Source organism: Nesoenas mayeri, assembly GCF_963082525.1.
Source record: "Nesoenas mayeri genome assembly, chromosome: 7".
In the NCBI taxonomy this organism is placed as follows: domain Eukaryota; kingdom Metazoa; phylum Chordata; class Aves; order Columbiformes; family Columbidae; genus Nesoenas; species Nesoenas mayeri.
The window spans coordinates 3,077,429-3,098,600 of NC_137551.1; the positions used below are offsets into that span (position 1 = coordinate 3,077,429).

Consider the following 21,172-nt stretch of genomic DNA (forward strand, 5'->3'; position numbering starts at 1 on the left):
TAGTTTTGTATATTTTGTATTATTTTCTCTATTCTTATAGGTAGCATTAGCAAAACATTTTTAATTTTCCCAGCTCTCTTCTCTCTGTCCTTCTTTCCCTCCCGATTGCCTGCCCTGAGTGGGAAGGGGAGAGAGGGAGGGACTGAAGGGGGAAGAGGGTGAAGAGGAGGTTAACAATACATCTGCCAGGGTTTTATTGTCACCCCACAATCTAAACCCTCGGCACTGCAAGGGTCACTCTATATTACAGCCAAATTTTAAAATAAACTATGTTACCTTTTATTGCCTACAGCATTCCAACAAACATTTCTGTGTCACTATGTAATCTGGTTAGTTTAACCTGACTTAATGTGCTACAGTCGGTCATTAGTTACTTAATTTATGTTCATTATGTAAAGCTATAAAAGAGGAATGTGAATGTGATCCGGCAAAACACCAAAGGCTGGGAGACGAGTCCTTTAAAAAATGCTTTGAACTGCCATAGATAAAACATAACAGTAAATCCAGTGGCTGCACAAGATATAACCTGAGAAGTGTTTTTACCAGCTGCTTTCCAACTCTACCAAACCCACCCCATATAGAGCAGGACAATGCGGTCAGAAATAGCTGAATTCAACAAATAATCCAAAAAGCAGAGTTACATTCTTCTTCTCTGAACATTTTCTCAACTTGAATCCAAAATGCTTCTAGAAGGTGAACTCCGACACTGTTATTAGCGTCATTCTGATGTAATTAAAAATAGAAAACAGGACAGTGGGCAAAACACTTGAGCTCAACTCTCACATGCACCAACGACTATACGGACAGATTAGCACAACAGAAACTTATTTTAGCAATCCAAAATACTCCAAAGCACACACTTTGAAGGCTAAGATTATACTATTTAAATAAAACCATTCCAGTTGCTCAAAGCTACGTGAAAGAAATATCAAAGCGTTCCAAACGAGTGGTTTCCTATTGCCGAAAGCTTTGCTGCAGCTACACCAGCTTCCAGTTGAAATCAACATCCATTTTACAGGCAGCAATGCAAATGGCAATCTCTTTTTTCCATTAAAAATTACAGAAGGTAATTGCCAATAATTGTTCACTTTGTAGACACTATGAAGTCAGTCAAAAATTGAATTTACAAAAAGCCCAGTTAGTTGTTACAGTTCTTGCTTGTCATGCCATTTTGAACACTAATAAACAGGATTTCTTTCCGAATTTGTTCTTGAGAAAAACCAACAATGGAGATCCCGTACACTCCCGAAATAATCTATCCTCTTCCTTAGCTGTTGTATTAGGATTTTACCCTCATGTGCAAGTTAAATCGCCTTTACCGCAATCAGCGCCTGTTTCTACTGCCTTCCATGCATGTCGGACGTACAAAGCAATTTATTTCCTTAATCTTGGCATTGTTATGCTTTCACATTTTTATCAGGTTTTATGCCGAAAGAAAGTCTTCCCAGCTTAACTGAGACCATTTTCTGTGGCAGATGCTGCAAGAGACCACAATTGTGGGGAACAATCGCTCGGTGTTGGCAACACTATTGCCAATACTTTAATTTATTTCAAGTATGATTTTACTTTGGGGCCTGGACTTAAGGACTGCGATTTCTGCCTGCATTACTGGCTCATGTAGACCAGCTGGCCTCTGATAAATTGTTTAGCATATAACTTTAAGTAGAAAACCATCAGAATCCACACAAAAGAGTTTACGTGCAACCTGCAAAGACCATTTCAAGCACACAGTTTAAACCTCGTATGCTTTACATACTTCAAACTGACTAGGAAGTACTTTTTAAACTTAAAAAAACCCCCCTCTTTGTAATGCTTCAGATTTCTATAAAGACGTATAATTGTTTAATGAACATAAAGCAATCACAATGTAACCAGGGTACAGCTCTATGTCATAAATGAATTTGGCCCAGTGCATTTCAAGGGCTCTTTGCAGGCTTCACAAAACCAGTGATAGTCCCAGTCTCAGACACCAATAGGGAAGATAAAAATGAGAGAGGACAGGAGGAAATAAATCCAGCAACCATGCAATTAAAACAACAAGTAATTTTGCAAATATAGCACCCAATACCTACGGGAATGGCACCTGGTGCGACCTACAAAGAAAAACATGATACAGAATGAACACGAGAACCAGAAACCTGATGATACTGACGGACACCACAAAAGCACAACGTTTGGGGAAAAAGGGTTACAGATAAAATCAGAATAAAAACCAGCTGCAGAAAGTGCTCCCATGCACTGCTAAGAAACACAGCCTGCCTTTCAACTTGACTTTTCAATGTGACTTTTCAAATTTCTCCAGGTTTGAAAGCCTGTGTGGATGGGAATGTTACCTCTTGCCGCTCCTTCCCTCTCACAAGGGCTTTCAAGCACTTCCTAACGCAGTTTTCTACAATTTACTAAGATTACACCAAAATCACATATTGTCAAGAAAGAGTAGACGATGCCACACAGCCGCTATGGGTTTCAGCATCCCCAGGGATGGTTTAGAGGGAATATTTTTGGCTGTTTGATTCTCCAGGGCAGCCAGAACAAGCTCCAGGAGCATTAGAACTGCTGCGGCTCCCCGATTGCTGGCACGGGCTCGTCTCCAAAAAGCTGCAGCCATAACAAAGACAACGCAACAACACATCTTGGGTTTCTAGCGATTTTCTTCAGAGGATGATCAGCACTGAAACACCCACGGAAGAGACTTGTTTTGTTGAAGAGACGTTTCCAGCGTTTGCCCTCCTCGTGTCTGGGTGAAAGCAGAAAATCTCTTCTAGTCTTTCAGCAGAAAAAAACGGAGAGTTGGAGTCTTGTAGAGATTCTGGAGGGAATTTCCTGCATCTTTCACATTACCACTCGATATCGGAAAAATAAGCCGGAGCGCAGCCTCCTGAGAAGCCTCCGTGATGCTTTAGGTGTAAAACCACTCAGAGCAACAGGACAAATCAAGTCAAAATTCTGAGCAACTGAAAAACTACAGGAGGTAAACGGGGCTGAGAAGACTTTGCTCGGGACACCCTACAAATCATTTTGTCTCCCTAAGCATTTATTTTTCTTTAAAGTGAGATCCTTTAAGTAATATTTCCATGGGAAATTTAAAATAAGGATAAAAAAGCTCTTCACCATTTATGTCATCTCCACTTTGGGGGAAAAGATGTCAAAAGACAAACGAGAGAACCAGGATGGATGCTGAGCAGTGCTTCAATTCTGAATTCTTTCCATCGCACCCAAACCTCTCCAGCCCCTGCACAACCCAAGGGCTGAGGCACTACAAAGTGACTTTTGGCAGTTGAGGTGCTACAGTAGCGATTCAATGTTAAGATTTTTATTCTTCTTAAGCAGAAACATGCAGGAAAGGAAAAACCTACCTATATTAGTCCTAAAGAAAGTGGAGCAGCCTTTTCACTTGGACTTTCCCTTTTGTTTGAATAATTATATTAATGAGCTGTTGCATTTGGGAAGAATAGTCCCTGAATTATTATTTTGTAACGTGACTATTAGAGTGTCACAGAAGCGCTATAGAGGGAAAGCAGTGCTATGAGAACCCTCCTCTTGAGAGAACACCGGCTGCAAAACAAGTGCAAACAATAATAGTGAAATAAATGAGCAATCGGGCAAATATTAGAGAAAACTGCTTCAGTATTTAAAATGCTTCAGTACTCCTGGATAAATAGTTCTTTTTCCTCATCTGAATATATAACTGAAAATCCATAATGTGCATTTGTAGTTACATTTAAGAGTTATTTTATCCGTTATTTGCTCTGCCCTCTTGGGTTGCTACTGAGATGCCTTTATGTAAAATACTAACTCTTCAAAATTTCCCACACGTTTCTGGAAAGGCAGATATTGAACAAACATCTGTTTAGTTTGACTTCCAGTTCCCAGACAAGAGAAGCAGGGAACAAGAAACTGTGTAGCTGTTTCACCAACTCTAACCACGAAAGCAGAAGGAATGGGTACTCTGCCATGGAAGCAAGAGGGTAAGGAAGCTCGAGAAGCCTTATGCAAACACCAACTGGATCATACTATTTAAATTCCTCATCTCAGCTTTGGTTTGCTCAGGTCTTAAGGTACTCGTGTGGCTTAATTTAATTTATGCCGTTTAAACAGAGCACTTAATTATATCAGCACTCGGCAGTGCTGCTCGAGGTAAAGGGCTGTTTGCAATGTCACGTCTATAAATTAATTTTTTGGAGGTTTATAGCAGGACCCTATTATAATTCCCACGAGGTTTAAATTTAGAATGCATTTTTTCTCAAGGTCCACAGCTGAGATGGTTTCTTGGCTTTCTTCACGCATTTACCTGAGGTCAGGGAGTTACTTTAATATGAAATATAATCTCAAGCAATTTGTCAATTAAAAGACTGAATACATTATGTTTACCCAGTGTCAGTATTGGAAAATAACAGATACAAGCATGGAGAGGATCTCTCTACTAAAAACCTTAATTTAGTATGATGTAATGAAGCCACCAGAATATTAAGACCTGCAGAAGTGAATGAAGTTAAGGGACAGAGCCATCCTGGTGGTAACATCACCAGGAAACACCTTTGGGCCCTTGAATGGTCATTGTCTGTGGATATGAAATTTCAAGTCTATTTGTACTGAGACCCAGAAATATTTAACAACTTGTAATCAGCAGCACAGAGCGGCTTGTGTTCAAGAACGATAAACTTGTTTTTCATCACCTTTGGACACCAACTATTTAAGTTATGTTGGTGCTCCCAACCGAAAGATCTGTTGCACATCAGACAGATCTCTGTATTATTAGCGATGCAACTAAAACTACAAATATTTAGGCCACACCTACGTTGAGATTTCTAGTACAGGCAAACACAAGTATATTAATTAACTGCCTATTCAATATGCAAATATTGACACAACAAAAAAAACGAGGAGACCTGTGGTCAAGCTGCTTGTGCTGATTTTCAGAGCATCCCTCAGAACTGGAGCTATTGAATGTGTGCTGACAAAATCCCTAACAGGAAGAATTTTCAGGGTGGGGAACATGAATGCCAGGAACACATTATGAACCTCATTAAATAGTTTATATTAAAGGAACAAAATATTCTTCTTTGCAGAAGATCTTGAAATTAAATATTTGCAGTTTGCGAGTATACAAATATGTGCTATACTAACTACCTGGTAGTTACACGATTGATTCAAAGAGTCAGTCCAAATTGAGTTTTTAACAGTTCAAAGTAATCTTAATTTTCAGTCTTGTAGATCATCTAATACGTAGTTACATCAAAAACCCTTGTATTATCAAATTTGCCTTTGACACCTTGTGGGTAGAGTTGTGCAGCAACCCCCAAAAAACCCTGGAGGTTAATGAAGTCCAAAGGTTTTCTGCCATTCCTTTAGTGTAACAATATCACCTACTAGGAAACAGGGAAGAGTCCCCCAAAAAAACTGAATTTTAGTCCAGGCCTACCTTACATTCAGGTCTATCAGTCTCACACACAGACTTGCGTGGTTTCAGTCTTCCACGCTGCAGGTGATTAAAAGCATCTCTTCCGAGTTTTGTAAAGTTAATCTGCAGTCCCGTACAAGGTGGACATAAATAGTGCCCTAAAATTCCAGCTTTCTGTAGCAAACGGATCTGCACCAAGGTGTATTTGAACCAGAGGGTTTCACTAATACTTTCATGAAAGTGTGGATCGAACAAAATAATTGCTTAAGCTAAAAACATATTGTGGCAGAATGCAACTCCCCCTCTCTCCTCCTCCCTCCTTTGATATGGAAGGAGTAGACACATCTTCCTCTCTCTGCTGTTTGAGGCTGACAGCTGCTTTTGTTTGGCCCCAGAGCACCCTGGCCAGGGCCATCAGGAAAAGGGAGTGCCGAGGTGCCAGGGAGCCGCTGGGGGCCCGCGGCCAGTGTGGGGGATGTTTGGAGGCTTCAGGGGCACCCACAGCCAGTGTGGGATGCAGAGAAGCTTCTGGAATGCCTACAGTAAGATCTGATCAGTCTATAAAAAACAGGACTCTCATCGAGACTCCGCCCATTGTCGCGGGTCTCTCGGAGCACGAGCGAGATGCTGCCGCCGAGAGCCCCCCCGGGATGGAGACTCCACTTGCCTTGCCGCCACGGGTGTGAGTAAAACTTCTCCTCGCAGGAGTGCGAGTGCTTCTACTTTCCGTGCACATTTGCACGTGTAAAATTGATCCTCGCATAATCGTGGGTGCATTTTCCTCCTGTGCTTCCACATAAGCACGTGTAACTTTCTGTGCACATTTGCACGCATATTAACCCTCGCAGGATTGCAACTGTATTATAAATTTACCCTCACAGAATCGCGAGTGTACACTTCCCGTACTCACTATGAGTACGTGCATCCTTTCAAAATAATCCCACACCGTGTTCAGGCAAGTGTGGACTCTTCCCAGACTCAGGGGCAGCTCCCGCATTGTTTTGGGTGAAGCCACGTGCATGCACTCTGTGGACCTCCTGAATTATTAGTTGCTGCGCCTTAATAATTTTCCTCAACTGATATCCGAACCTGTATTCAAGTCACTTTGGAGTGCTAAAACTCTGTTTCTCACCGGTTTAATAAAAGTTGTTTTGGACTCTGTTGTCCCTCAAACTAACCCCAGGGTGCCTCCGTGACACATTTAAATAAAGTCACCCTATTTTTTGTTTAATACACTTAAGGATCATGTAACTAAAAGCAGACTTCTGACAAAATCTCTCAAATCAGTAGCTTAAAAAGGACTTAGAACTGTGGACACTAACTCACCGCATTTGATTTCCATTGTGTTCAGGCATACGTGACTCTAACAGATTTTATACAACCAGACGATGCATTGTAAATATACCCAATACCTGCACACTTTTCCTATTTCTATATTAAGCAACCTACAAGATCCCATTAATTTGATGAAAGAAAATTGCTTTGCTTTTAGCAAAAGCGATGCTGAATGAGAGCATCTCAGCAATACCAGCAATCATCAGCAATGCCTGCTGCTGATTCCCACGCGCACTTACGCCGTACCTTTTATCCAGCCCCTACATTTCCACTTGCATTCCAACGGATTTTTATGAATGCCCATAAATTGAAGGGGATATTTTAATGGATAGGAAGGACATACTCTATGTGAGTCTGGGCTTTAACACAGCTTCTAAGGATGATAAATCACTCTAATGCAGACAGTGATGTGGAAAGCAGCATCTAGTGACAATGGCCTCTCATGTTTTCCAAAAAGAATGAATTTGCCTACGTCAAAAGTAAAACTTTCAAAACCAGAAGATTGTTTTCAGACTACCAGGTTACGAACTTTATTAGAGAGTATTGGCATAGACTATAAATATTACTGCACAACCCATGCCTACAACTTAGGTTTCCTTATGTATCTGAAGATAACAAGAGAACAAAAAAAGAGCAAAGGGGACAAGTGGAGAGATGACAGTTATCAGAGGAAAAAGAAACATTATCGAAAAATATATAATAGCAACAGCCTTGGTTAAAACAGAAGCAGCATCAGCCCTAGAGGCACAGTATTGTTACTACTTTGTTACTATTCTTATCTAGATGCCAAATTTTTACTATGAGTAATGTCAGTATCAGAATCCGGGCACAGCAAACGGATTTAACTTGAATTTCTCCTCCTCTTCATTTGTTCAGACTCCTACTTCCCTCCCCTTGGAGCTGCCCTCTCCCATTTCCCCACATTGTGTGGCAGATCCATCCTTCTTACTACATCCATTTTCCTTTTTTCCCCCCTTCACACCAAGCATTCACCATCTCTAACAGAGGACGACCTTAAGCAGAGCTCAGTAAGACACAGATTAGTTTTTCAGTTCAGGCGCACTTTCTAATCTATTTGAACTCAGAACAAAAACCTTAAAGAACTCTAAAAATAATAATAGTGTGACACTGTGAAAGAAGGAACCATACCTCCTCCACATCGTTGTCCAAGACGAGGATCTGCAGCGGAGCGGTCAGGTTCTGGCTGTCCGAGATGGTGGTGCCCACCGGGGAGGACTCGAGGATGAAGCCTTCATAGGTGGCTCTGGTGAAATACGGCTTCTGGTTGTTCTCATCCAGCACCTCGATGTGCAGGTTGGCAAAGGCAGGGAGGGGGTGCCCGTTGTCTTGTTCAGCCTGAGAAAACACTGCCTTTGTCAGAGCTCAGCCAGCTAAAGCCATTAATACAGCTACTAACTGGTGGTGGTTTATATCCAAGACTCACAATCCAGTTCTAAAAATCAGATTGTGCGGATCACCCTATTACGAAGCTCAGCATCAGAAAAAACAGAAATACCAAACAAAAATTAGCTAGATGAACAAATATCCATCACAATAAGCTTTTCAGAAGTCACACTGAAACTCAGAGCCCCACAGCACTCACGCAGAGTTCCTTCAACCATCAGCATTGAGACGTGTGGAAAATCCTCAAAGCATGAAGCAAAACTGGAAGCTGCTGATTGTACGAGAGAACTGACACCCACATCCCCAGCACGGGAGTGATAATGCAGGGGTGACGACAGCAGACATGGAAATAGAAGACAACAAGTAATTCGTTCTTTAATTTATAAAGAGCAAACCAGTTTTAATTCTAGTCCTGCACAGGTCCCTGTAGCAAGGCCATAGTAGGGCACTGTCTGACAGTCTCTATTCCTATGGCTTCATTGCCCAAATCTGTAAGCACACAGACCCTGGGACGGCAAGAGTCGTGCCCTGTTACCTTTCTGCAGATGTGGGAAGTGTATTGTGCACTAAGCTCCTGAGATGTGAAAATAGTTCAGAACTGAGAACACAGTACCTGCATTATTGTTGTTCACGGTATTTTAGTTCGCAGAGGTTTTATTTTTGTTCTGGTATTTCCCCCATTTTGAAAGAGAGAATTCCTCATTTTTTTTTAAATCCAACATCCGAGGAGCCTTCTGGAAACATGCTCTTCGGATTTCATCTACTGGTTATTTTTAATTTCTTCTTTACACATAGCTTTTCTTCTGTTAATTCTCTGTAAAGCTTTGCTTTGTTTACCAAGCAACAACAGCATGCTGTCAATGAGAAAAGCTTTCATTTGCAGTAAAAAGAAATATAAACCTCAAAATTGTGATATTGTTCAAAGCAGGCGATGACACCTTCGGTCATTCCAAACAGTCCTTAGGAAAAACGTATTTACCTCTTTAAAATACATCATAGACTCCCAGAATGTCAGGGATTGGAAGAGACCTGGAAAGCTCACCAAGTGCAATCCCCCCATGGAGCAGGAACACCCAGATGAGGTTACACAGGAAGGTGTCCAGGCGGGTTGGAATGTCTGCAGAGAAGGAGACTCCACAACCTCCCTGGGCAGCCTGGGCCAGGCTCTGACACCCTCACCAGGAAGAAGTTTCTCCTCAAACTTCAGTGGAACCTTTTGTGTTCCAGTTTGAACCCATTACTCCTTGTCCTATCACTGGTTGTCACCGAGAAGAGCCTGGCTCCATCCTCCTGACACTCACCCTTTATATATCTGTAAACATGAATGAGGTCACCCCTCAGTGTCCTCTTGTCCAGCTCCAGAGCCTCAGCTCCCTCAGCCTTTCCTCACACGGGAGATGCTCCACTCCCTTCAGCATCTTGGTGGCTGCGCTGGACTCTCTCCAGCAGTTCCCTGTCCTGCTGGAACTGAGGGGCCACAGCTGGACACAAGATTCCAGGTGTGGTCTCCCCAGGGCAGAGCAGAGGGGCAGGAGAACCTCTCTGATCTACTGACCACCCCCCTTCTAATCCACCCCAGGTACCATTGGCCTTCCTGGCCACAAGGGCCCAGTGCTGGCTCATGCTCATCCTGCTGTCCCCAGGACCCCCAGGTCCCTTTCCCCTACACTGTTCTTTAATAGGTCATTCCCAGGATGACTCTTGACCAAGAGAAGAGTAACAGTGATGTTGGTGCAGATTTAAAAGCACCCACCAACCCATCTCCTCGTATGAGGTTATTTTCTGACTTGGGAGAATAAGGTACATCTGCCAAGTGGATTTACATAAGCAGGCACTAGTATCTGAAATTAATAAGGCTTTTCCTAGGAGATTAATTTTTGTTAATGAGAAAAAACTGTCTTGAAGAAATCAGGAGTTCTGCTAATTAATTCACTGGCACATTAAGATTTCAGTAACCAGGTTGCAGGAAACAACATATTTATCTCCTACTGTTCTTATGTGTTTCTAGGATACAGGACGCTACCACTGATCGCACCCACAATTGACTCAAATAACTACTACCATATTAAGTATGAATATCTCCCTTTTTTTCCCCCCTTTTTCACAGCCAGCTTCAATTATCCATATTCAGATAAAATACCCAAGAGGAAAATAGCACACCAGGCTCCAGTCCACCCAAGGAGACTGATGCTTCTGGGTGATCCCCAGCAATTAGCTGAGAAACTCTCCCCTTCACACCTGTCATTGTAAGAGAACCACATAAACTGGTTTTATTAGCATTGTAGTTAGCAGCCTTCCAATTGCACTGAATTTCATTCGGTGGAGAAGCACTTGAAGATCCCAGGGGAAATCCGGGTCCTGCAGAAGTTGAAAGTAGCATGTTTAAAGTCCAATAGAGCAGTAGCTGCCAACAGCACTGGACACTGGGTAAGTGACCCCCAAATGCTGAACAGAATTTACTGAAGCGAGATTTGTTTGGAAGTTGATGTTCCACTCGATGAAAATAAATGTTGCGTGTAAAAACTAACATCACCATAATTACTTGTAAGAACTCTGGCTACTGACTCAGTAGGATGAAACTTAAAAAATGTCCTGATACAGAGTTTTTGCCTAAGTTAATATACTGAAAGCATGAAAAAAAGAATCTCAGAAAAAAGTCTGCTCTATGAGCAAACAATACATACTGATCTGATTCTATTTGAGGAGTTGTATGTTTGAGCATCACTAAATACTTTGTCCCACGTTAAGAAAAACAGGCCTCTTCACAGTTTACACACAACTGCTGCCAAGTTTCTTTATAACAAACCTTGATGCTCCTTGCAACTGCTACCAAGAGATTCTAAAGAGAAAATGTAAAGCACGGAGGGTCTCAAATGCTTATAAGTTTGAAGTGCTGCAATGGTCTTGATTTAAAACATAAGTGAGCACAGACCTTACCCTGGGTTAAAAGGGGAATATTCATCTATGAAGGTGTTTCCTACATCACTGTCGCAGCACTGCAGGGTCTCTCTGAAGGAAAAGACCGTGCTCCAAACTACATATGGTCAAACACAAAGAAGGATGAGCCCTCCTAAGACTGGAAACCAAAACTATGATGGAAAGGATTCCTTCCTCAGCGGACGCTTGACAACTTAAAAGCACTTCAGCTTTGCACGTGCTTTCCTACTTGTTCACTGGTCAAAATAATAAACTTTGGCCTCCACATTTGAGGACAGGACAGAATTAGGCAGAAAGTCACAGTCCCTTTCCAAATGCTTGTTGCCTGTCACAAGCGTTTCCTGCAGCACCAGGACACAACTCCACTTCACCCTTTCAGTGCCTTCGTGAGTGCTCAACTGCGAGGCCACCGTGTGGAAACCACCATGTCCAGCTTGCCTCTTTTGCCATTTTGTTTCCAAAGACACCTACACTTAGGGAAAAAAATTAGAAAAACAATAATACTAGTACTAATAATAAAAAGAAAAACAACAAGTGCTTTTGGGGGCAAAAAACAAGTGCTGAAATTCTAAGCAACTCTCAGCGCACCTTCTTTTAATGCTTTTGTAGTAGATCTGTAAAATCCCCACTTTTCTCCAACCCACCTACTTGTGCGACTGTCAGCAAAACTCAGTTTTACAGGTTAGTGCTACCACTTTACATTGAAGCAGCTCTAACCAATATAAAGGATAAAACACAACCTACACAGACAAAAGTAGCCATTTTTTAATCCTTATAGTACACATTGACATGTTAAAAACACCAGCCTTAAAAGATGTAAGTTCTTAATCTCTTTGAAAAGATTGAGCTGAAAGCTGGAAGGAGAACAAACTGTTGGTTTCCTTACAAGGCCTCTTCCAGAGCTGTTGTTTTAAACCACTGGAAAATACAAATAACTGGTCTTTATCCTTTTGGCCGTCACACATAGTGATGGGTCTGACAAATCAAATCAAGAACTAATGAGGAAATCAGCATGATGCTAGTCACAAATGCTCATTTTTAAACAACACGGTTTAATAAATTATTTGCTTGAACAGCCACTTGATACAAAGAATTTAATACAAAATATGAGAATTGATTTGGTTTTATACACAATACGAACACATTCCCAGATGTAATGCTTGGCTAGGAGCAGTTTTTGTACATTTGATGCACATCCTTCCCAATTCTCCAAAAAGATATAATAACTGTAATATTGTCAATTTTGCTGCATTCCCCTATTCCTTAACTTTCTCTTGGGTTTGTTTTTGGGGGTGACCCCTCCTCCAAAAGATTCCATCTGCTCAATACGACAAAATAACATTTGCCCATGGCGCAGCACGTGGGCACAACTGACAGGTTTCTGTAGGGTGGAGAGGGAAAGTCAATGAATTTTACAATAAATCCTGTTGGAATGAAATTCTGGCTACATTACTTTAACCTCCCCTAAAGACCATTACACAGCAGATTGAGCGATAATCCTCAGATCTGGAAAAAAGCACAACGCTGGCAGCACTAAGTATTCCCATATTCCTCTGTTCTGTATTTTTCTGGATTTGCTGGTCAATCTGGCACATTCACCCACGTAACAGCATGTTTCTGAGAATTTAAAAAATTCTATACTGCCTTTCTGATCCTGTTAAAATAGACATGGTTTGTTCACCACAACAATGAAAAGACTGGAAATATAGTGTCTAAAATAACAATGCAACTTACCACAGGCCTCCTGAACCCCAATAATGAAGGGAGGTCATCACCACCTAATAAATAACTGGGCCAACAATGCCTGAAACCTTAAAAAATGAAAGCGCCAAACTAAAAGAATAAATAGTAATGGTGAAAACAGACTAGTTGCACCAATATCAGCCCTAAGAATATTTCTTGGAACCCATGTGACAAAATTGGTCCATTAAAATGAACATTTCCATGCACTCCTCAAGCACAGGGTTTGATGAACTTAGTGCCACCAGCCTTTTCTTCTTTGCTACCAAAGTTTTTCACATTGCAGTCAGATCCTAAAGTCATTCCCCCATGCTAACGCAATCTTCTTAATTCCCTGAGCAACATAATGTTTTTCTTTAACAAACTGGATTTTAGATGTTGTTCTCCTTGTGCTGCTGGAGCCTAAGCCTGTTATACCCACATCAACCAGGTTACCTCCTGGATATTGGTTCTTTAAAAACGTGATCAAATCATTGCTTTTCCCTGCAGGACTCGGTATGCGAAACGCACTACGTGACAACAATGCACCTGAACTTCTGTTGTTCCTCATGAAACGTGAGGAAGGAACTGCTGGAGAGAGTCCAACATAGGGCAACAAAGATGCTGAAGGGAGTGGAGCATCTCCTGTATGAGGAAAGGCTGAGGGAGCTGGGGCTCTGGAGCTGGACAAGAGGACACTGAGGGGTGATTCATTCATGTTTACAGATATATAAAGGGGGAGTGTCAGGAGGATGGAGCCAGGCTCTTCTCAGTGACAACCAGTGACAGGACAAGGGGCAATGGGTACCAACTGGAACACAGGAGGTTCCACTTAAATATGAGAAGAAAGTTCTTCCTGGTGAGGGTGGCAGAGCCTGGCCCAGGCTGCCCAGGGAGGTTGTGCAGTCTCCTTCTCGGCAGACATTCCAACCCGCCTGGACACCTTCCTGTGTAACCTCATCTGGGTGTTCCTGCTCCATGCGGGGATTGCACTGGATGAGCTTTCCAGGCCCCTTCCAACCCATCACATTCTGTGATTCCGTGAAGTAGATGAAAATTTTCTTTGACAGATAAATATAACTTGGAAATTTTATTCTATGGCTATACTGACTTTTTAATAAAATCCAAAAATCATGGCTTACTTGGAAATACTTGCAAAGAATTAGAGTGTGACTTTCATTTCCTCCAATTCAATGATAATTACACCTATACTCCAGCACACAACTGCCTAGCTTCAGGTTGAGATAAAGCTTGCAAAATATCTGCACCATCATGCATTCAACCCCATGCAAGAAAAAATTGCGAGAGCATCCTCAATATTTCCGTGTTCGCGCAAAACAAACAAAAACTACAATTCACAATGTATCTAAAACCTGCCCTTTGGCTTTTCTGTAAGGTAAACGAGCATGTTCTGCTGCTACTGGAAGTTAGCGGTGGGTTTAGAACTGACGCGTCCATTCAACTCTGCTGTAATAAGAATCACGCTAAAATCTCCTGCCAGAAAATACCAAGCTAAAGAAGACAGAGAGAACCGCAAGCAGGTACTAGAGGCTCTCATGGGTACCAGCGAGGGAGCCGCCCTCATGCATCCTGTAAATTATGTCATTTTTTCGGTTCTGTTACCTTCGCAAAAAAGATCCCCATGAGAGCCATAAATGTCAAATGCAGTTGCCATGATTTGTTCCAGTCTGGCACTCACGTCCTTTCCAAGCACCACCGCAATTCCTGTCATTGATTACACCTCAGCATTTCAACAGCTAAAGCACAAGAAATAAGGAAAGGCCCCTGGCAAAGCCATTTGATAGGAGATGTGGCACTGGAGAACTGCAGGCAGCTTACTTCAGATGTTCTATTTAATACAAGAACAAGGAAAGAGTCCAGGAACTTCAGACACTTAAACTTTAAATGGACTTCAGGCTGCAAAGAAATAGAAACATTATATAGTATTTAAACCAACGTAATTAAAAAAGGGAGCAGTCAGCACTGATAAAGGACGGCCAGGTCTGACAAAGTTGCTTCTTTTAAGTGTCCAACTGAACCGGGAGATACAGGTGAAACTAGGGACGTAATTTATCTAGATTTAGGGTAAGCTTCAGGATTGTACATCACACACTGGATTAATTTACAAGGTCAGAAAGTACAGCATAAGGGAAGAACTACTGAAATGGATTAAAAATTGGCCGAAGGACAAGAAGCACGGAGTATCTTTAGAACACAGGAAAAAATTGACTTTATCATCAGTGAAGCTTGTGATGTGGCAGTGAAATGAAATTGGCACATAATGTATCTAGACACTATGCTTAAAAGAAAAAAACCCAAATATAACCTTTTTTCTTCATGTATCAAGGATGGCTGCAGTACCAGTAGTGCAGTGAGCAGTAACACAAGTGCCCGCCTTTCCAAAGAATCAAACTCCTTCTTCTTCCCTTCCGGTAAAGAAAATGCCCGCTATGAAGTCATTATGCCAAGTTCTAAGTGATGGCAAAGTTTTAAATGAAAACAGGGAAATACAGCTATTTCTGTAAATAAAAGACCTTGCAGAACTTACCATTTATGGATTTTAATATTTTCATTGCTCTGTGAGTGATGACGCCCAATTCAGGGACAATCTTAACTCACAATCACCGGTCTTTTTAATGTGTATCTGTGACAATGCTCTAAAGGCAACAAAAAACATTTACCATGCTGAGATGCTGCTAAACGGGGGAAAACCTCGCTATTTTCAATATATACTTGTTAACTTTGGAGAAAGACTGATATGAAGAAGCATTTTATTGATGAATAGGAAAGGGTTTGGTTTTCCTGCACCCTTTGTTTTTTCCTCTCCTTGTTGACGAACACAAACTATCTCTACACTCACATTTTCAATTCTCTATCAACTCTCATCGCTGTATTACACACTAGACAGAAAAAGAGAGCAGAAACGTCCAGTCTGTTTTGACCAGGTCCACTTTTGTGACAGCGATAAGCCAAGACAAGTAACTGAGCACTGAGTTCACATAAGGGATGAACATCTGCAAAGCCAATGTAAAAAACAGTTATTGTACTTAATACCTATAGGAGATGCATAGGAGTTCAATCAAACTAATGATTTTGAAGATTTCATTGTTGTCAGAAAGTGCATTGAGCAACTATTTAATGAAAATACATTTCTTCTGTCCTTTTTCTGCTCTGTCACCATAAGTACAAAACCGGTCTCATTTGTTCAGTTCTTGCTCTATTTTGAGGCAGAGCAATCACTGCTTCCCATTATAGCTGTGACATCTCTACAGTTGGGAAAGAACAGAGGAGACTCTTCAGCTGCATTTCAAACGAGAGACACAAAAACAAAGCAGATCCAGAACAAGGGCAAAATATTTTTGGAAAATCATATTCGTCATTGAGTCTTTTATTTTCCACTCTGTACTCAGAGAAATTGGAGAGCAAGCAACGCTATTTAGGAAGATGAGCTTTTAAACATGTAGGTTACTTTCTAGAGACCTATTCTTCTCTAAGTCCTCAACTGCTGCAGCCCACATATGTACTTCAAACTAATGTCGTTAGCATGTTGATTAAATCAAGTAAACAGGGCTTTGAGCTGAAATCCTTACTTGCACCACTTTAAAATTTAGAAGAGCAAAAGAAGAAGCACAAATCCTCTTAAATGCAAGAAAATATATTCTTTAAGACACACTGGAAGAGGGGAGAATTAGAGCTACCCTGAACCAAGACAAAAAAGAAAGGTCAAAAGATGCATGGAGCCCAGAGACCGAAACAGCATGAGAAGAATTGGAGGCTGACATTACTGCAAAACTCTACCAAATATTGAAAATATGAAGTGTCTGAAGTGGTGAAACAAGTTAGATAATTCAGGACTTTTCCAGTCTCAAAACCCATGGACTTTGGACCATTTCTGTACCAGCAGTGCAGGAATTTCCAGCCGAGTGAGCCCCACGTGATGCATGTCTTCTCACTACCTGCTAGCATTGTGTTATTCTGAAACTCAAAGGAATATCGCAAGAGTTGTACAAGATCAGACCAACAATCCATGCAGTGCAAAATAGTGGTTGCAGCCGAAGACAGAGGCCTAGAGAAGAACATAAGCAGCTCACATTTCCCTTGATACTAAGAGATTTTTCTTCCTTGAGCCAGCTCTGCCTCCCCTCGAGCCCACATCAGCTTTCAGCCCCACATCACTGCCTGTCAAAGCAGGCAAACTAAATTAGATGAAGAACAACCTTATTTTGACTGTTTTAAACTCAGCACCTGTTTGTTCCATTTGGTAACTCCCAGCTCTTGCACCACAGGAGACAACGAGCTCCTGATTCCTCTTCACTTCCAGAACTGTGACACTACATTTGATGTGTGTGTGTCAGCTCTTCTTCCTTCCACTCCGGACACGAACCTGCTTCACTTCTGCTCTGTCCTTTTTGTGAAAGCGACCAAAGCCACGTGCTCTGGCCAAGGCATATACAGCCTGGATCTGTACAGCACTGCCAGGATATTTTTCTCTGTTCTCTATTTTTCCTAATGATTTCCAACATTCAGTTTGCCTTTTTGGCAGCCACAGCTCACTAAGCCAACCTTCACACTCAGTTATCCGTTACAATGCCAAGATCTCATTTCCCAAGCCAAGCCAGAACCCATCACTTTGTGTATAAGGCTAGGATGATCTTTTCTAACTTGTCTCACTTTATTTTTAAGCTATGACTAATCCAGCAGCCATGCTGTCACTGACTCATTTGCTCTCACAAAGTCCGTCTGCAATTCTACAGTCAATCCTCATCTTTACCACCAGAACAACTGGAGTAGGGCTACAAACCTGCACCAAGCAGCTAATGAACCCAGGACTGGGCAATCTCCAGAGATTCCCACCAATCTCGGCAATTTTATGATTCTTTAATAGCTCAGGATCACAGTAAGCTTTATTATTTCAGTATTTCAACCCTTGAGATCATTTGCAAATTTCTTAAAAAGCAAAAGGCCCCACAGTCAAGTGCTGGGCTCGATGACCTGTTTTTTAAAAAAGTCTTTGCTCCATGAATAGATCATACAAAACATGGCATATATGCACTTGACTTTCTGCCTCCCAAGTGTGTATATGTCCACAGTTTGATCCTGAGAGGGTTGCTGAAGCTCTGCCTTCTTTTTGTGTAACACAGTAAACTTTCACCAGCCTTGAGAGATCAACAGATTTCCCAACAGGAACAGAGAAACCAATTAACCTCCAGTGGGTGTCGTGGGAGAGCATCACTTTCTGTCATTCCTGCCAACATCCGTATAATGGAAAAATACGCACGTTGCAAAGGGCTTAACTAGACTGGAATGGTCCATACTCTTACTGGGAGCAACCCTGGGATCCAGAGCTCCTCCACCAGAAAGGAAAAGTGACCTTTCCAGCTCCCAGGTGGGTTCTTGGGATGGGCAGGAGAACAGGCAGACAAACTGATGCTACGCCAGCATCACAACATTTATGTAATCAAACAAGTGCACCAGCAGATGGCGCTTTGTATTTGTAGCCAAGCTTCACACACCATCTCCATTACCGTGGAATTTGGCCTGGCTGATCCCAGGCTCAGGCTCTACACGTGTACCCAAGTACAACCAGCTTACTCCAAACTCCTGTCCAGCCGCAGCCTATAGAACCGCCACAGCCATCTAAAAACTGGAAATCACGCTCCATTCCAAGATTCAAGCCTGAAGAGCAAGCAGAGTGGTTATTACCGCTGGGAAGCTCAGCACCGCTCCTTGCAGGATGGGACCCCAAACCAATTTTCCCGTGGCACTGCAATTTCAAGCAGTTTGCTCAGCCCTGACCCACAGCACCGACCTTCTGTCACCCCCTAAACCACCAGGAAACGTGATCCCGCTGCACAATTGTCTCTGTGGTATTATCTGTCACGAGGTTAATGCCACTCTGGCTGAAACACTGCCTGGGAATAACACGTTTTCAAGATAGGTACAAAAGATACAGAAAATGCCATGTAAGGATGTTCTTCAGAATATCCCACACAGCTGCGCGCTGTTGGAGAACACTTCTGATACCAACAGAAGGCACCAAAAACAACTGTGACACAAACCAATTCTTTTTGTAAGAGCCCGTTCCCTAAGAACCGCAAACCTCTCGGATCTAGGAAAAGTTGTATTAAAAAGGTCACAAATATTATTTGTAACTGGGAAACTTATTCCCCACCCTCCTCTCTCTTTTTTTTTTAATCTAATTGCTATTTCTATTGAGATATCCAGCTTACATGAATCCATCCTAATTTCCCAATGGCACAAATACAATCAAATACAACAGCTAGTTGTATCAGAATTAAGCATACAGCTTGTAGGAAAACCTACTCTTACTCTACATTATAAATTTAATTTCCCCAGTACACAGGTGTCCACATGAGATTAACAAACCACTCATCTCTTTTTCCACCTGATTTTATAATATTCAAAGTATTTTCAGTCATTAATGCAAGTATCCCCCGTGCTACTAAAAATGGAAAATCAATTCCTGCAAGAGAAATGGAATTTTTATCCTGACTTTGAAACTGACATGCGTGCATTTCCTTTCCACTGGAGAAAACGTCAGGTATTCATTGTTCTAGCTAAATAATGTAGACTAGAGAGACACAAAGTTAATAGGTATGTCTAGACTCCATTAGCCTCAAAATACTGCCAGGCTTTTTTCTATTGTGACTCCCACAGGTTTTATAGCAATCCTGAGCGAACAAAATTCCTGATTCTTCCTTACTTGCTACAACAGTGATGTGTGGGGAACCAGAGCTGATTTCTGGCAGAAATTATCAACTGGTTTCACCAACAGCTGATAAGAAAACACTTCCCCTACCTGCTTTACTCTGTATTACTATTCCTATTTTCAGCAGGATCGCCTCAGCTTGTAACAGATATGACTAAATTTCTGTAATCACAGAATCCCAGAATGTCAGGGGTTGGAAGGGACCTGGAAAGCTCATCCAGTGCAATCCCCCCATGGAGCAGGAACACCCAGATGAGGTTACACAGGAAGGTGTCCAGGCGGGTTGGAATGTCTGCAGAGAAGGAGACTCCACAACCTCCCTGGGCAGCCTGGGCCAGGCTCTGCCACCCTCACTGGGAACAAGTTTCTTCTCAAATTTAAGTGGAACCTTTTGTGCTCCAGTCTGAACCCATTACCCCTTGTCCTGTCACTGGTTGTCACTGAGAAGAGCCTGGCTCCATCCTCCTGACACTCCCCCTTTATATATCTGTAAACATGAATGAGGTTACCCCTCAGTGTCCTCTTGTCCAGCTCCAGAGCCCCAGCTCCCTCAGCCTTTCCTCACACGGGAGATGCTCCACTCCCTTCAGCATCTTGGTGGCTGCGCTGGACTCTCTCCAGCAGTTCCCTGTCCTGCTGGAACTGAGGGGCCACAACTGGACACAAGATTCCAGGTGTGGTCTCCCCAGGGCAGAGCAGAGGGGCAGGAGAACCTCTCTGACCTACTGACCACCCCCTTCTAATCCACCCCAGGTACCATTGGCCCTCCTGGCCACAAGGGCCCAGTGCTGGCTCATGGTCACCCTGCTGTCCCCAGGACCCCCAGGTCCCTTTCCCCTACGCTGCTCTCTAATAGGTCATTCCCCAACTTATACTGGAACCTGGGGTTGTTCCTGCCCAGATTCAAGACTCTACACTTGTCCTTGTTCTATTTCATTAAATTTTTTGCCACCCAACTCTCCAGCCTGTCCAGGTCTCTGATGGCAGCACAGCTTCCAGTGTCAGCCACTCCTCCCAGCTTGGTGTCAGCAGCAAACTTGCTGACAGTCACTCTATTCCCTCATCCAAATCATTGATGAATATATTGCATAATATAGGCCCCAGTACTGACTCTTGAGGCACTGCACTAGATACAGGCCTCCAACCGCACTCCGTCAATAACATGGCTGCTGGTTTGTTTAGAGGAGAATCACTTCTTGCTTTACAGGACACTGAACTAATCTAAGAAGCCACAATAGTTTGAAGTATTTTCTAAAGCAACAACTCTTTAGTGCCAATTTTTACCCCAGATCTCCCCAGGGGCACATTCTCTGGGTGAGGACTGGCAGCCCTTGTGCCACTCAAGAACTAAATTAGCACTCAGCCCGAGTAATTCCATCACACTCCGGTCTCTTAGAGGTGTGGTAAATTCCTCCGCAGTGTAGCATTTCTAGTCATCAGTACTTTGCTGACTTTGTGTAAGCACATCTAGCCTTCAGGAGCCCACTTTGCAAACTGATTTTAATAGAACTGTCAGGTTAGATTTTGTCTGATTGATAAATAACGGACGTTCAAATAGGAAAGGATCAAAGTGTATCTATTTGATTAATTGTCCTATTTGTTTCATGATACACATGCTTAAAAACCAAAACAAAACAAACCCTGCT

The 21,172-nt window shown here is 42.3% G+C and overlaps 1 protein-coding gene across 1 annotated transcript in view; it reads right to left on the reverse strand.

The window, feature by feature from the left end:
- The window catches only part of PCDH15 (protocadherin related 15), a gene marked incomplete at its 5' end in the record, with an annotated part of 280,224 nt that overhangs the window by 164,462 nt on the left and 94,590 nt on the right, over window positions 1-21,172 (reverse strand). The window contains one exon of the mRNA XM_080347717.1: window positions 7,886-8,092. Coding sequence (XP_080203843.1) covers window positions 7,886-8,092 — 207 coding nt within the window. The remainder of the gene's footprint in view (window positions 1-7,885; window positions 8,093-21,172) is intronic.